This window comes from Elaeis guineensis, chromosome 15 (genome assembly GCF_000442705.2).
Source record: "Elaeis guineensis isolate ETL-2024a chromosome 15, EG11, whole genome shotgun sequence".
NCBI classification, from domain to species: Eukaryota; Viridiplantae; Streptophyta; class Magnoliopsida; order Arecales; family Arecaceae; genus Elaeis; species Elaeis guineensis.
This window is the reverse complement of record NC_026007.2, coordinates 22,431,107-22,448,861: the sequence shown is the minus strand read 5'-3', so window position 1 is coordinate 22,448,861 and position 17,755 is coordinate 22,431,107. Positions and strand designations below refer to the sequence as shown.

General features: G+C 36.8%; 1 protein-coding gene across 3 annotated transcripts; it reads left to right on the top strand.

Moving 5' to 3' along the window:
- Nucleotides 1–3,623: 3,623 nt before the first annotated feature.
- On the top strand, nt 3,624–14,964 carry LOC105036310 (nuclear transcription factor Y subunit A-7). 3 transcript variants are annotated; one of them, XM_010912074.4, is made up of 6 exons: nt 3,625–3,972; nt 4,728–5,018; nt 6,308–6,420; nt 6,611–6,682; nt 7,164–7,328; nt 14,084–14,964. In XM_010912074.4, the coding sequence occupies exons 2-6, from the start codon at nt 4,751–4,753 to the stop codon at nt 14,513–14,515; spliced, it is 1,050 nt and encodes a 349-aa protein (XP_010910376.1). In that variant the 5' UTR covers nt 3,625–3,972; nt 4,728–4,750; the 3' UTR covers nt 14,516–14,964. The 3 variants fall into 3 exon arrangements, with proteins under 3 accessions (XP_010910378.1, XP_010910376.1, XP_010910375.1); XM_010912073.4 differs by having other exon boundaries at nt 3,626–3,972; nt 4,717–5,018; XM_010912076.4 differs by lacking the exon at nt 7,164–7,328 and having other exon boundaries at nt 3,624–3,972; nt 4,717–5,018.
- The last annotated feature ends 2,791 nt before the right edge of the window (nt 14,965–17,755 follow it).

Below are 17,755 nucleotides of genomic sequence, written 5' to 3'. Positions count from 1 at the left end.
ATTTTAATTTTGAGATTTGTTAGATTTAATTTTAAATTAAATTAATGTAAAAATATAATTTTGGATAATAGGCACGGAAGAATTTCCTAGAAGTTAGTCGATCCGTTCATTCAGTGCTCCGTGAAAGGTAAGTAATGAATCATCTTCTCGAGATATTCTATATTTATTCTGAAAATAAATAATTATTCTCTGAAATTATGTATGATTTATGAAATTATGTTTTGAAAGAAAAGTGCTTTTGAAATGTTATGGCATATCGATTTATGCACATGTTTAGTGAAAGATTATGATATATGTTGTGGTACTAAGTGTTTTGATATAGATCAAATTTATGCTCTCAGCCTAACTATGTTTCAGTGGGCCCCGCCAATGGGGATTATACGTTGGTACTTTGTGGACCCTGTCAGTGGGGGTTGTGCGCTGGTATTTGTGGACCCTACCAGTGGGGGTTGTGCACTGGTATTTCTGGACCCTGCCAGTGGGGGTTGTGCACTGGTATTCTGTGGACCCCGTCAATGGGGGTTAAACGTTGGTCATAGTCGAGGCTGTTGAGTTACGAGTGTTTTGAATCGAATCGGATTTATGATTATATTATATGTGAATATTTGAAATTATTGGATTTGCATTAAATCAGCAAGAAATATATTTTTATGTTTAATTGCAGCATTATTCTTGAAAATTATATAATATCTGAAATGTCTGGTTGAGATATTTGTTACTTACTGGGCTGTCTAGCTCATTACCTTTCTTTCTATTTTTCAGATTCAGACAATTAATTTCGAGCGTGGGAAGAATTATTAGGACAGAGCTTTTAGAGGCGAGATTTAGCATTGTCAACTTCATTGAACTTAGATTTATTGTTTTAGTAAAATTTTATTAGACGTAAGACATTTGATTTAATTACTTGAATTACAGTTGAATAATAATTATTTGAATTTATTCCGCTGCAATGCATTGATATTGTAATGAGATGCCTTGCATGCTTATGGAGAGAGTTCTTCATAAGTATGCGGCGGTTGTCGCGACCCTCGATTCGCAAATCTCGGGTCGGGGGCGTGACATAGTATCTCTAAGAGATGTACTAGGAGCCATTGGACTCTAGTGGAGTTCAATTCATGGTGGATTGATGGTTGTTTCTCTTGGACTTTATAATCTCAGATTTCTGATAGATCTCAAGGTCCTTTCTTTAGCACCAATTTATTATTCTATAAAACTTGATCACTTGATAGAGTTAGACAATCCTAGAGAATGGAGATTGGTCAGCTTGACTGGAATTGGGCTATGTAATGCGTGATTTGATCTACAAGAAAGAAAAGTAATCAAGGGTTGCTGAAATATATCTGACAAGAGATCCTTCGATACTTAAGTCAGAAAGAATTTGAGTGGAATGGAGGAGATCTAAGAATATGGGTAATGACCTAAGAGAAAACTGAAGTTTTTTTTGGGATTTTCAATGGGTTTCCATAGAGAGGAGGGTGAGAGTCCATCATGATTAAATCTCATGATCTTCGGACAAGCTATTATATTCTTTCTTTATTTGTCGCTCTAGGCGATTACACCTTTCCTTATCTGATGTGCTAAGAACATACTAAACTATAATCACCCATGCTATTCACTCGAATATTTGCTCCACCATTGATTTCATGCATCACGTGTCACCCAGCCATGGGTCAGTTGAGTTGGTGGACACGATTTAAGTAGATGTTAAATCTGGATTGTACTACACCTCATGATAGAAAATGTGCTTTTTGATTCTTATGCTTCCTTTCTAAACTTGATTAGCTCTTCAAAGTGACATCTTGCATCTATTTAAATTGATTAATAGAACCACTCTAGAACATATAATTTTAATATTAAGTATCCAGATACCTATATATTTTAGGTTATGATACGTCATGATCAATATTGTTATTTCTTAACTTATTGGTTTGGACTAATATGTTCAAATTTTTTGTATCTTCAAAACAAAATGTTCCAAAGTCAATGTTCTCAGAAACTTGCACTATCCAAAACAAATAATCCGTTAGCTTGATTGTAGTTGTTCTTCGAACATCCTAGGCGGTTTTTTTTTTTTGGTAAGATAAGGAGCCTGAGCTTTCATTAAGTGAAATAAGGAATAGAACGGAACCAAACTGTCCGAATCAGCAACAACACCTAGCAATATTATACATACGTAGACTAAGAACCTAATAAAACCATAAAAGCAAAGCACCAGTACAGGAATACAACAGAACTAAGTGTCCATCAAACATACAGACCGCAACTCGTACAAAGCATTAGAAAGGAAAGTAAGAGGTAGATATGTCAAAATGTTGCAGCAAATCTCCTCTGCCTTGGTGTGCATCCCATACGTACATCATCCTGCAAAATTGAGCATTAAGGAGGGTGAATAGGATCATCCATGCCACAAAAAAAAATCACCTGTAAGAGCCATGAACATCCTAGGCGGCTTTACTGGATGACTAATAACGATGGATTCACATCAGTTACTCTCATAACTAAAGTAGGAATCTAGTCTCTAGTCTACTACCTGAAGCACCCTGGCAATGTTACTGCATGAACTATAGCTTAACTCTAATTTCAAACATCATATCACATGGTTCCGCACATGAACTGTTCAATTCATGATAAAATGAAACACTGTTACTTAAACTTATGAACTAGGAATTAATCAAATCCCACATTTGATCACGCTAAACTCAATTCCTTATCCCTGTCCACCTCCAAATTTATGTGGGTTAAGTCTTATCTGTGTACCCTCATGCAAACCCTTCTACATCATTCGCCCGGTGTCATCCCCCCAGGCCACCAATCGGCAAAACCAAACCAAACCAAACCGCACACGTGTACGACGCAATTGGCCGGTGCAGCCGCCCGGGGATTCCGAGCCTGACCGCTCCCCCAACACCCTATAGCTGCCACCCTGCCCCACGACAGCGTTAACGGCGCCGTCTCCCTACCGTTGCACCCAATCGATTCCCTGAGAGCTCGCCACGCGTCTGAGAACCAGTACACGTGGTGCCCACCAAGGGTACCGCGCCTTCGACGCGTGGTCGCGCTCGAGTCGGCGGCCAGCGCACGAAGCGGAGTGGTTGGCCCGTTACTGTCCGCCGGGTTTAATTAACCCGGGTCGGTACGGCTGAAATGACGTAACTACCCTTGTAATTTTTAAACAATGAGTTTTTGACAAACATGTAGGGGTAAATTTGTCTTTCTATGATGAATGTACTGCTGTTGCGGTCCTCGTTGGTCAACGAATTCACCGCCGGATTCCTTGGAAATGGACTTGTAACCCGCCGAAAGGATGTCGTCCGATCGGACGAAAAATTTACCTCGTGGTGTAAAAAACAATGCTGTAACTCCTTTGGCGGTTCGCCGAGACCTAGCGCAAACCAAATCCGAAATGGCTAAATACACTTTCCGGCAGCAACCGAGAGCCATGACAATTGGCCGTTTGAGGAGTCGTCAGATTTCAATCAAACGGTATAGAATTGCGGATAGATATGGGAATTTGAGGGAAGGTAGACGCCATTATCTTCAGAGATAAGGGCAAAATGGTCATAAACGTGTTTGGAGTTTTTGTTGAGACTAGAAACAGTGGGAAAATTTGGAAGACAAAAGGAGAGAGGGAGACCATCGTAGAATTTAGCATGGATCGCTTTTTTTTCCTCCTTTTCGAAGTGGATTATTTTTCCTCAGAAAAGGCTTTTTTTTTTTTTTTGGTGATCGAATGGATTCTCCGTGGAGACGATGGGCGGAGATGGCTTAGTTTCTAGGGCTTATTTGGGAACGGTGGAGTTTACAGTCGCTTCCTCCTAATCTCTGTCTCGATCGCTCGCTCCGCTTTTGCTCGTTGTTTGTGGTTTGGCGGATTCAAAAAGAGGCCCGTTTAGGTCTCTTCTCTCTGACTCTCTCTTTCTCGGTTGGACTCTGGGAAGCTTCTTGAAGAGCTTGGAAGATTCGGTCGTAGAGGTGCTTGCTCGCAGCTTGCTTCCTTAATAAATTAAACTTTTTTATCTGAATTTTGTTTTATCTTGGATGATTTGGCGTTTTTGATCTCAGATAGTGGGTTGTAGGGTTGGGTTTTATTCGAAGAAGTCTTTGTTTAGATTTTATGTGGTGGCAAAGGTGAGAATTTTGGGGTTCAAATCGCTCAATTCTCGAGATTTTTAGGGTATGAGAAGTGATACGTTTGTAGAAGTTTCCTCTGTTTTTACCATGAAATTTCTGGTAATTTCGGATTTATTCATCAATCTTCAAAAGGCTTGTCGCTTAGATTAGGGAATTCGGTGTTTGTACTTCAGCTGTGCTTTAGCTGTTCTGATTTTGAAACTGTTTCCTTAATAGTGGACTTTTCCTGGTCTGAGTGGACTTGGTTAGTCTTTCTGTCTTCTCCTGATCAGTTGTTAAATTTAGGGATTTTTCGAAAGTGTTAGGGATTTTGCTGGACTTATCATAATGGTTTTCCTTCAATTTGAGAATTATTATTGAGTTCCTTCTATGTATTCTTCTTTCTTCATGGAAGGAACATTATTATTGAGTTCCTTCTATGTATCATAATTATGGAATTCTTGTGCATGTTTAATTCTAGTGAATGTTCATATTAATTAACAATTATTATTTTTTTGATCTTAGCATTCTCCCACTTCTAAAGTTGTTTCTCTCATCTTAATATTTTTTACTATGTGCACACATAACTTATATATGGTTGGGTAGGAACGTTCTAGTTTGAAGATCAAGATATAGAAGCATGGAATCACGGGCTGAGTGTACAGATGCAGTTGAAACCAATGGGCAAAGTACTCTGCCATCCACAATTAATCCTCAGCCATGGTGGCGGGGTCCTGGATTTGGTGGCCTTTCGCCCGCTGTACTACTGGATGGTGCCTCTAAGTCAACTTCAGTCAACCTTCCTGTGGGTGGTTCTACGAACAAAGGTGGCCAAGCACAATCGCATGATGGGGCAGATGGCATGGGTGATGTTAGTAAAGTGAGGCAGAATGTTAGCACACACAGAGGTAATTCTCTTAGATCATATTTTATTTCTTTCTGATGGTAGAGTGCTCATTGCATTACTCTGTTCACTGTATGTTACTCATTTGGTCTTCGTTTCTCGACATGATTAGCCAGTACCAGAAAGTTACCTCTGCTTATGGGTCTCGTTCTGGACTTTGTAATTACTTGTAAGTTTGAGATGTACTTGTTTACGAGTCACTCATGTAAATCCTCAAGCAATTTTGTGCAGAATATAAAAGTTGTAATAGTAGTATCAGCAATACTAAATGACACGGATGGGGATGGAGAATGTTTCTACTTTACTAGAATTTTGGTAGTAGTTTCTTTTTAAGAATCATTACTAGTTACCATCACCACCACTACCACCACCATCATCATCCAATCCTTTTCCTAACAAATAGGAAGTTCGCTATAGAGCATGATTTTAAGTTGATAAGACTCTATGGAAGGACTGAACAAATTTAACTACCAGCTGTCAACAACAGTCCTCTATAAGAGCCAAATTCTTAGACGAGACAGATTTAGGATGACAAGGGCTTGTGATGAAGCCTATAAGGCCAGCTGTTAGGAGAAAGATCCACCTTATTTATTGCAGTTTAAGCTCCTGAAACCATGGAGCGACCCTCCAAAACTCTCCTAGGCTAGGCTTAAATAGAGTTTATACGATGGGGCAAGATGATGAGTTTTGGTAGAGGGAGGTGCATTCATCCCTTACTCATACATAAGCTACAGAGCCAAAAGAAACATGGGCCCATCAATCATTACAAGCCATTATAACTAAATATTATTTTTATGATGGTGGGGAAAACAACTTGCATGCTCCTGCTGTTTTTCATTACTCAGTGTAAATCTGGAAAAGCAAGTCAGTAGATGCTTTGGATTGTCAAAAGATTCTAACAACTGAAAGAGTTCACAATGCTTCTGAGAATGAAGTACATGTATAAGTTTTTATTGTGATTTGGTGATTTTTTGTTGATTTCATTGTCAACATGTATCCTAGTTTCCATTGTCTGAGAAAACTATATACACCACATGACCTTTCAAGCTGATATAAATGAAGTGTATTCCTCTAGTATACTCGGTAGCATCCATTTTATATTATGTAGTGATTTCTCCCGGTTTTTGCCTTTTAGGGTTCATGAGCATATTCATACCTGTATCAGTTGCAATATCAGCAACCACTATTCCAAATTCTGAAGTGCCTGATTTGGACTATATATGATCTTGAAGTGGGTATTAGTACTGAGGTATGATATATTGTTACTTACAAAGGCCTTGCTTGTATGGTCAGAAGGAAGCTTTGGACAGGAGCCTCAGCATCTGCAGCCTGTCTCACCTGCCATGCCTCCTATGATGCCTGAATATTTTGCACCTCATACCCAGCTGGAACTTGGTCAATCACTTGTGGGATTTCCTTCTTTTCCTTTAAATTTTATTTTCCTTATTATTTTGCATGGTACTGAGTAATTTGAATAATTGATCAACTTTTTAGGGCTTCTTTGTTGAATTGCCAATGGTGTATGCGTTATATATATATATATTTTTGTCATTTTTTTATTTACCTGATGATATTTATAGTGTCTCATATATACAGGCTTGTGCGACGTATTCATATTCTGATCCATATTTTGCTGGCTTCATGGCTCCTTATGGAACTCAAGCACTGGTATGTAAGTTGTATCCATATATTAAGGGAATATTTCAAGAGTAATAATGGCTACTTTCAGTTAGTTATATATGACAAATATATAATTTCATGGCTACTTTCATGCATGTTCATTGGAAGTTGCTTAATTTTACTCTCCTCTTGTTCTGGAACCCTGTGTCTCATATTCTCAATTTCACTATGACAATGCAAAATTCTTACAATTCTATGATACCTTTCCTTTTTCTTTTTTGACTGGAAATCTATTATCTTCTGTCTTTTGTTAAATGTGGAAACTAGAGATGCCTTATGGAGTCAAGGAAAAATGGCCTCTAGATGACATTGTGCTGTTTATGTTCATTGGTTGGGGCATAATCATACAGCTTTACTTTCTAAACTAATAGGAGTACTGCCTTACTGTTTGAACAGAAAACATAAATTTCCACTGCTTAAGATGTGAAAATTGGCTAACTCAACCTGACCTTCATGGGAGTTGTCTCAGGTGCATCCCCAGATGCTTGGAATGCCTCATACTCGCATGCCTTTGCCTCTCGAAATGACAGAGGAGCCTGTTTATGTAAATGCCAAGCAATATCATGGCATTTTGAGGCGAAGGCAATCACGCGCCAAGGCTGAACTTGAGAAGAAAGCTATAAAAGTTAGAAAGGTAGATACAGATAAACACATATGGCATACTTTTTATATAGTTCTATTTATTTTTGTGTGTGCATATAGCATCGAGATTCCATGATGCATTTTAAGCAAATTTGATTTTTTTGTGGCATAAAAGGATTTTGTTTATAAACTCCAATTTTTTGTAATCCTAGCATAAAAAATATGCTATCAATAACTTGATATTACCTTATCTACAAATTAGTTTGAGGATCATGCGTTACAATTTGTAGTGATGGTTTTAGGCAACATACTTGTGGGACTGTTCCTATTTTCAATATGGAATGTCCTCAAAGTACCTGATTTGGGAGTGCCTGTCCCCTCCCATTCTCTCTCCCCTTGTGATTCTTCAACTCTGGCAACATACAGGAATTCGTACAAAATTAGAAGTTCTATCATTAACAACAGTCTGTTTGGATTGTGTATCATTAAGATTCAAATTTCTATGAAATTTTTGGTAATTATTCAGTTTACGCCTTTCAATTTGTTCTCACTTTAGTGCTGCAACAACCTTAGGTGCTATTTCTATCATTTGTTAAATAAACCATATTGACACTAGTCAAATCTAGCTTTCTATATATGTATTTCTATCTTTTGTTCTTGCAGAGATGGAGGTATTACTTATAAGGTCATGAAATTTTGGTTTCTAGATTAAATTGATATGGTTTCTTCCTCTTTTATGGGCCCTACATCAAATTTTGTCACTATTTGATATAAATCAGCTCCCAGGGGGTGGAGAGAGGGGTTCTTTGATGAGCTAGCTGTTCTTGAGCAATGCATCTTTGGCTTGGAATTTGCCTTGATAAGGGTTTAATGCAGGCAGGAGAATGGAATCTATGTGTGCAATAAGATCAATATATCAATGGATTAATGAAATGCATATTTTCTCATATGTTATCAATAAATGAAAAAAATATATTTATGTTTATTTAGTAAATACTTTCATATTACTTATTCGGAATGATGTTATCTCACCCATTTGCACTTAATCTAACAGCTGTATATTGGCTCAAAATACGTATGGAATGCCATGGGTGATTCTATTCTCCTGCTAATCCATCAAATGAGCTATATGAGGGCAGCTTAAATTCAATTCAAAACTAATTGAGCTGAGCTTAAGCTTGACTCAGATCAATATAACATTGAGCTTGGCTCAGTTATCATAGTACTCTAGTTATGATAGAAATCACTATAATAAGGGCCAGGTTCATGACTTGTCTTTTCATCTTCTAGGTCGCTGGTGTAAAGGGAAATGCTGAGAAAGGGTAATCATGTTTACTGGGCTTCTTATTAAAAAATAAGACAACCAACAATTGTGTTGAGGATATTAACACTTAGAATGATGGGAGGAAAAAGAAGATAAAAAAATGTTGTGTAGAAAACACTAGTCTTTGCTCTTTCTAGTAAGTACATGGGTCGGATGACCAAAGCAAAATAAAGAAGAGTATCATATCTTACGAAACAGCCGTTTCAGTTTCTTTTCCCTTACACCTTTCATTTATTTGCTTAACTTGCAGTTATTTGTTTCATATTAATGGTTGGTATATGTTGTACACCTCCACTCTTGCTCATCGTGTTACATGGTTTCAAAGCTCATGTAGGCATGTTATAGATTTATATGATTCAATTACTGGAGAGAAGTTCTAATGTCATTTCTTACTATTAAATAACTTCTGACATTTTCCTGCCAATATACTCATATATTCTTGTTGGTTTTCCTGTTATTCTCTCTCCTCCTAGTCAAAATTAACAGTTAAGTGTCTGTTCGCCATAGTCACCTTAGATCTCTAAATGTTCAATTTTTCTTGAGAGCCTTTTCATTTTTTTTCAAAGCTATTCCCTCTTGTATATTATTGAATTTGCACAATTCTTTTTACCTTTTTTAAAGGACCAAGTTTTCTGCACATTCCTTATCATTCATTAAATTGACTCCATAGATCTTTACCCTTTGTTCATTTGTGGGAAATACAAATTTGTGTGTCAAGTCTCTATTGGCAATGAACCTCATGTAGGTCCACCCATCAGTTTCTATCATGTCCTCACTAATCCCACAACCTTTTCGCATTCCTGTAGATCATGGGACATGTCTCCTCAAGAGATCACATGGTGCTGTGTAAAATTCTTGTTAACAATTAATTAAATATATCTAGAAATAATGTGTGTGAGTGATTGGTGCAACCAGAAATACTTAAAAGTTCTGCATGGATAGAGAATTAGGCTAGTTGAGGATGGTTGCTGTTTTTGTGATTTTGTGCTTCCTCATGATGGCCAAATTCTTATCAGCTAAAAGGGATTTACAGAACCAAGACTTGATTTGATAACATGATCAAGCATAATAAGTTTCATTTGTAGCTCACAGCTTCATTATATATGATACAGAATACAATTACAATGAGACCTTTTCTTAGTTATGATATTGACTATATCTTGTCATCAACTTCTTGTCTTCTCTTATCTCTATCTAGTTGGCATGTGCGTTTAATTTTTCTTGGTGATTATTTATGATGTAATAGAGTAGGTCCAAGGCCATATTTCTTGCAACTCCTGTGCTGCTATTTTTTGCAACACATCACTACTTGAGGGTGAGCGGTGGTGTAACAATAAGGTTGCTCCTTTAGGATTTGGAGGTCACGGGTTTGAAACATAAAGCAACCTCTCCATATGCAGGGGCGAGGCTGCTTATATCCGACCCTCTCGAGACCCTGCAATGGCTGGAGCCTCATGCGCTGGCTGCCTTTTTTTTCCGTATCTGCCACTTATCTCATGCCCCATGTGGTCTCATATAAGTGTCCCATTCCATTTTGAGAAGTTCTATCAAGAAACCTGACAGTAGTTAAAAATTTTGGGTAAGATAAGCAATTTCTGTTTTGGTTGTGCTGGTTTAAAATGAAAACTGAAAAACATATATGATATATCACTTTGTTCTGGACCCATTTTCTTCTTTTTTTTTTTTACTCAAAATCATAACCAAAAATATCTTCAGTCAAAAGCAGCTGAAACCATCCATGACCAGTAAGAGATGACCACCGCAGCAGTGCACTGGTTTTGACTACAATATTTGATGACTTTGTCGGTAGGCTAATTGAAACACCTTCATAATTGTATTTACAATTTTAATTATGATGGTATATTGACTACTGAGTCTGTAAGACACGTCATGTTTAATCATAATCTTATGTTTGACCATCTTTATTTTATGTTATAATTGGTAATAAAGCAATCACATTTAATCTATTAAGAAGGCTTCTATAGAACCATTTTGAGTCTGATGACAATTTTAACTATACTAGTGCTTAACTTGCTTTGAGACATGATTTTAGGCACTGTACATGGTATAAACTGTCACAATACAGTCACTCATTTTGATTTCATATGGGTTTCAAGGATGCTCATGGTCCCAGTCAGAGAATCTATGGTACTTTCTTTTTGGCTGTAGGTTTGTTTGTGAATTAACTAATTGTCAAACAGGTCCTACCTACCCACATTGAATTTTTGTTGATGTAGAAGTAGATAATATTTCTACTATTGATTGCCGGTTTGTAGGAATTTGTTTCTTCTGAAACCTAACATTGCTGATAACCAGTTTTTGTTACATGGCTCTTTATTTTTTTATGATAATGTAAAACACTTCTGGCTGCTTGGAACCACCTTTTCACATATTATGCCTTCTGTTTCTTTCCAACTTGAGCAGCATCCTTTATGTCATTTTTGATTGTGCCAGCAATATGCATCTGATTTGCATTATTAAATATACTACTCTTCTCAATGATTACTTATTTCTTTTGAAACCAAGAAGCAGATATGTCATATTTGAGAGAGAATTCTTTTCCTTGGGTAGCCATAATTTTCTTACTAGGGTCCCTATACATTTTACAATCTCTTCGAGGTCTAGCTCCATCAGCCACATCCATGGTGCTTCTTTAAACTTTTCTAAGAGCCCTGCTTCCTCAAATCCACAGCCTCTCCTGTTCAGGTAATTAAGGCTATCCTTTCATTATGATGTCAAGAGCCATCTACATAGCAGTTAGATTCATCTTCTTGTGAGAGCCAAGCATCTACTAGCGATGTCCTTATTGCTCTCTCTTGCACTGACCTCCTGTACAAAGTCATAATTCATACCTTTGTCTTCTCACATATGTAAGATTTTATTATATGTACTAATGCAATCCCATAAACTTACCACTATAATGACCATATAATTGTTTACGGATTTGCTTTTCTTAATTCAGTCCAGACTTGGCTTTTGAAGAGCATGTCCTTTCAGAGTTTCTAATTTTTAGCAATTACATGGTACATTTTTGTAGCTAGCATAAATGCATAACCAGTCAAAGTTTCTAAGCTTGAGTGTCAGATGTTAAAGCCTTATGGATATGATCGATCACATTAATTTTTGCGTAGTTGATTTTATTATTCATTCTTTAGGTTTAATATCTTATTGGTTTTGCTAGTTTCATACCTTTCACCTTTTGGGTTTTTCTATATGTATCAATAATATGTCTATCCCATATGCCAGTTCAGATACTATATTTCTCCTTATTTTTCCCTTTGAACATAACAACCTTTTGGTTATTACGATGCCACCTGGGGCTTCTTGAGCAAGTTGAGTTGTAACAATTTAAAACTCTAGCAATTGAAATTCTGTATTATTTCAGTTGTTATTTCTCTTATTAATTTATTCTCCATGCAAATTTATACCAGCCTGAGTTATGCTATATGTGAAGAATTACATAAACATATAAATCTCTCTCTTTCTCTCTCTCTCATCCCACTCCACATGCATGCATGCATGCATGCGTATGCACCAAAAATTACACAGATGTTTAAGCTAAAAAGATGTCTAAGGATGCTTTGAGATTTTTTATTTTTATTTTTTTTCTGATCAAGGAAAGTTCCCTGTTCTACATTTCTTATTTCGTACAATTCTCCAAAGAAAAAAAAATCCAAAATGTTTACCATGATGGATTCAAGTCAAGGATGGCTATGTTTCTCGATGTGCATTTATGCTTTCTGAATTAGATCTTTCAAGCAATGTGAGTACAATGTTGATAGATACTCCTAGCTTTTAGTTTTGAAGCATGATTCTTAATCTGGTTTTAGTTTTATCATTTTCCATTGTCCTGCCAATATGGCTCTTGTAGAAGAAAACTCAGCCTAAAAGAGTATCAGATAGAAATTATTGTTCAATGGATAATTTTTCTAAGGATGCCAGGATCTGATACTTGTGATCACTATGTTGTCTTGCAGAGTATATGATGAATGCAACCCATAAACTTTAGAATTGAAGGTTAATGGTTATTGAGAATTTTTGTTTCTAACATCAAAATTTTTTCTTTACAATTCTATATAGGATTTGAAGGTGATGTGCTTTCTGTGACAATCATGTTGTAATTGTGTGGACAAAGATATAACTTGCATCCTCCTGTATCTTGTTCCTTTTTTCAGAAGTTCTTTCATTTCCATACTTCCCTTTTGAACTGTTAAACTTCTACTCAGCATTTGGTACTGCAAAGATTGAAGGCATCTAGAGTCTGCGGGGCTGTTTGGTACTGCTTTTGTTTCCCTTTTTTTTTTTATTTTTAAAAATAAAATTAGAGGAACCAAGATAAAATTGTTTGGTGCTATTTTTTTATTTTCTATTTTTCTAGAGTTATTTTTCTAAAAGAATGAAATTAAAAACTTCTTACCATCATTATTTTCAAAAAACAAGAAACTCATGTCTTTTACCACCACAATGACTAATGTCACCTCCATTGCCTCTACTTTTGTCTCCAATATCACCGTTGTTGCTGCCGCCATCATCATAATCGTTTTCATCGCCACCCCACCACCTCTGCTACACCACTAATGCCACCATGGCATTTGTGACCGCCTTTGCCACGCCACCATCACTATCAAATCTGCAGCCACCATATTGTTGGTGCCTTGACCACCAGTGTTGTTGCCACCATCACCTCTGTTCTACATCACAAGCACCCTCACCATCACTCTCACCATCGCCACCACTATTGTATATTGTCTCCACAAATACCACCACCTCTTTAGCTACCATCATCCTGTTTATGTTTTTAAAAATAGTTGACTACACCAAACATGTTTATGTTTAAAAAATTAGAAATTAAATAGAAGCAAAATTTTTTTTTTTCATAAAATAAAAAATAACAGTGATGTTAAAAGACACCTAAACATTTTAAATATAAACAAGCCTTAGTATTCAACCATAATTTCAATTTCAAACCTGACCCCTTTGAAATAAAAAAGGTCATTCAAGTCATTTTTTAGGACACCCGACCTTTTCATTTATAGTCTACTTTTTGGTTCTTTTACCTGTTTTCCTTGTTTTTGTATTAACCACCTTGCCCTTTCTGCTGTTTCTTGTCTTGGTGCCAGTCTCATCCATATGCATCTGTAGCTCTATTTGTCTTGATTTGTCCATTAGTTATCTCAGCATCCTCCACTCTGCTGGACTATCACTTGCTCAGTTAATTTTATGATCCAACATCTTTGATCTATAGAACATATAAAATGTGTTGCACATGCCATGCTTACCTGCATTGATTTGCTGTTTTAGTTGAAAGGCCACCGGCATTTCTGATAAGAGTTTCAACATAAGATTGACTAGTTTACTTTGTTCAATATTTATGGTTATGGATAATCATGACCACACCTGTGCCATGCTGCTACTGAGTATGATAGAGATCTCTGCTTGAAGATCCAATGATGTGATACATGGATGTCTCTTTCATTCTGCAGCCGTATCTTCACGAATCTCGTCACCAGCATGCATTGAGGAGGGCGAGGGGTTGTGGAGGCCGTTTTCTCAACACAAAGAAAGCTGATGGTAATGCTGCTACTGCTAGCCCTGAGAATGGGGCAAATACAGGTGCATCACTTCAAAGGCAGTCAGCTAGCTCCTCTGGTTCTGAAGCTCTACCCTCCGACTGTTCAGGAAATCCAGATTCAGGAAGCAACATGAATGAAATAAAAAGGCCAGCGGTGCAAGGCCTATGTGAAGCACGGGTATACAACAACAAGAATGGTGGCCATCAACAGCAGTCTGGCTTCCAATTGTCATCTTTTCACTCCAAATCAAGTGGGAGGGTGGAAGAAGGGGACTGCTCCGGCCAGCAGCATGGTGGCATCCTTGTGAATCAGCCTCCAAACTGGGCTGTCACCATCCAGTGATCATCCCTTTTCAGCATGGCTAGTGTTTCCAGCATTGCTCAGCCAGTTCTGATATAGGCGAGTTGATTTCTAGTTTAATGTGCTCACACATTATGTGGGTGGTACTTTGGAGAGGGGCTTCTCCATTTGTTCCACCCATTGAATTAGGTGAAGGCTAGACAGAAAGCTGGAGGCATTGGGGCAATTCAAGAGGAATGTCATTGGTAGGTCTGTTGGCTAAGGCAATTCATTCTTGGCTTTATCTTTTTGTTTGTTTTTCTTTCTTTATTTTCTTATCTTGTGGTGTGGGAGAGAGCATGCAAAGAGGGGACACCTGTGTAGGTCCATCTGGTATAACACAAGGTCTTATTCTACTCTTTTTTTTAGTGTCTTCTTGGATTTGTTAAATCCTTTAAACATGAAAAAGGGATCGCAGTTTGGATGCGATTTAATGTAGTAATTGTTACAGATGAGCATGCCCTTTTTAACTTGCTTTATTGGTTTGAAGATTTCAGCAATCAGATTCGATGGTATGGTTGCTGTCCAATGAAACCACAATTTTGACTCATCCACTGTGATATGGAGCCTTTTTGATCTTTGTTATTGTGTGCATACTCAGCCATTTCGATGTGCCAGAGTTTTAGAGGTTGATGGATGTCCAGGGTTCAGCTGCCACAAGACGGCAATAAGTTCAGCTGGTGTATTTTGAGCTGCTGCCCATTAATGCAGCTGCCAATGAGTTTGTGTAAGATGTTTTGGCAAGGTGTGTATAGAAACCCTGGGAAAAGCAGACAGGAAGTCTGCGAGAGGTTGCATTTGGCGAAGCCATGGATGGTGAGAAGGATAAGTGGGGAAGTCAGTGTCCTACTGTCTGAATATTGTTCCTCAGTGTTCTATTGTTATTATTTCTTCGTTACGTTAGGCTCATTTTCCTCACTGTGATATCATATTATTGGCTTGAACTGGGGTGGACTTCAACGGTATGCATCTTCTTGGCATGAACTGCGGCTCAAGCAGGCTGTCATGTACCCTCTGTTTAGCAACGAGGCTTTGGGTTCCAAGTCTTGGGTGGCGCTTCTCCAAGTATAGGTAATTGTTTTGTGGGCGGGTCTCTCCCATTCTCTGAAAATGTAACTCAAATCTTGTTCGCATGACGTCCCAAATATTTGGAGATAGATCTGTCGGGCAATGATGGATAGGTTTCTGTTTGCTGCTGATGTGTGCTGTCTGTATTTTTAATCTTTCTGCAATACATGGTGGATTCAGACATATCAGTTAAAGTTTGATGGCATACAAAAGCAAAAGCTTGTCTCCCAGTTGGTCAATAGTAGCAATTCAATTCTAGGAGAAAATCTAGTAGCTAATCCAAAAGCTATGGGGAACAGAAATGCTGGCTAATCCAACATCTGGGGAGGATTGTGATTTAATTTCTCATTGTTTGTCTTAATCATTATTAGTTAGTGCTTCTAATTGGAAAAATAGGGCAAACGATTTTGATGAGGATCATCTGCTAGTTATCAATGGAGCTATTCCAGCACCAATGATCAGACTATGGAGAAGAAAATATTTCCTTCAACACATTCAAATTGAATCTCTCAAATAAAATTAAAAAATAATAAAAGTTTTAGAAAAATGAGTTTTCTAAGCTTTTAATCTTCATTAATTTTCATGATCCACAAATTGTTGTAGTTATATTCTTTGCTTTTCTCCCTTTGTCATGGTTCTAATAGGTAGAAAATAGAGTCTATGTATTTTATTTTCATTCTCTATACTTCTATACTCCAACATCATGGCAAATACCCTTTATTATATTAACGAAATCATCCTTATTTGAGTGGAATTTATTTTTTAGCTAAAAGCAAAAATGTCATATGTTCTCTACTATTTTATGTAGGTCTGCTTTCTTTATTTGAGTTGGATTCCTTTACCAGTCAAAAGAGGATACAAAATTTTCTTTCTGTATATTAGTGCAATTTAGCCCGGATCATGTTGGATTTCTCCCATAATTAAAAGAGCATAATTACAATAATAAAATTATTTTTAAATATCATCTTTATTTATACTATCATTTTTTATTTAAGGGTTTTGGTTTTCTGAATTTTCGATGCTCTATTGAGTCCTAGATATGGTATTTATCCTCTTGAAACTTGTCCAGACCTGCTTGAGTGGCCAGATTGGTCTATACCATTCATATGATCCTTAAGGATAGTGGATTAAAGCTCTTTCTATTTGGACAATTTAGATCTAGTTAAATTAAATTAGGAGTTTCCCCTTCCTATGACTGAGCCTCATAGTTTTCTGGCTTGAATATATTCTTTAAAATAAAGCATCGACCTCTTCAGCATCAGCATCAGTATAATAACTTCTCTGTCCCTGAACATTAGAGATAATTTTTTGATTCAAGTTGCAGATATTGAAGTTGAAGAATCAATTTAAACATGAACTTGATGATGTGGGCAATCTTCCCCCTCTAGCTGAGTGATGTGTTCTTTCCCATCATCATCATCCATTATGGTAGAAAATACAGTATCCTCATCTTTGTCCTTAAATATTTTTCAAGCATTGAATGTTTTTGTCTCATTTGTTTGCATTGCTTGTAGATCTAGACTATGCACCAGCTCTATAAAAAAAAGGATCTTAGGCTCTTATACCAATTTATTTTGATATAGAAGAAAAGATTTTCTTCAACCTATTCAATTTGAATCTCTCAAATAAAATAGTTACTAATAAGATTTTTAGAAAGTTAGCCTCTAAAACAGGTCCTAAGTCTTTTAATTCTACTAATTTTTCATCATCCACAAATTATGGTATGTACATATCACAGTGGGAAAGTAGAGTCTATACTCTTCGCTTTCCACTTCCTTTATTCCTATATATTCTCCAAAATTTTAGTATATGCTCTATTTATACTGGTGAGGTTCTCCTTATAGTAGTGAAATCCAGTCCAAACCAGGTTAGATTCTTCTCCTAATTAAGCGAGATACGAATCATAAAAATAAAAATATTTTTAAAATTTTTAAATTTGGGTTGAAGCTAGATTTTTACTTCTTATACATCAACTTCATCTTTCATTGCACTATGAAATATATTCTAGAAGTTATAGCTTCTTGAAGTTTCTATACATGATTGAATCTTGAATGTGGCAAATTTTGCTCTCGAAGCTTCTTTAAACATAGTATGCATGGACAAATTGATCCATAACATGTTAGACGAACAAATAAAAATTCTAGATAAAGTATAATCGTGATTAGAAAACTAAGC

Coding starts and splice junctions, on each gene's coding strand:
- LOC105036310 (XM_010912074.4), top strand. CDS start 4,751: ATGGAATCACGGGCTGAGTGTACAGATGCAGTTGAAACCAATGGGCAA. Junction 6,421..6,610: donor TGGAACTTGGTCAATCACTT/GTGGGATTTCCT, acceptor TCATATATACAG/GCTTGTGCGACGTATTCATA. Junction 6,683..7,163: donor CTTATGGAACTCAAGCACTG/GTATGTAAGTTG, acceptor GAGTTGTCTCAG/GTGCATCCCCAGATGCTTGG.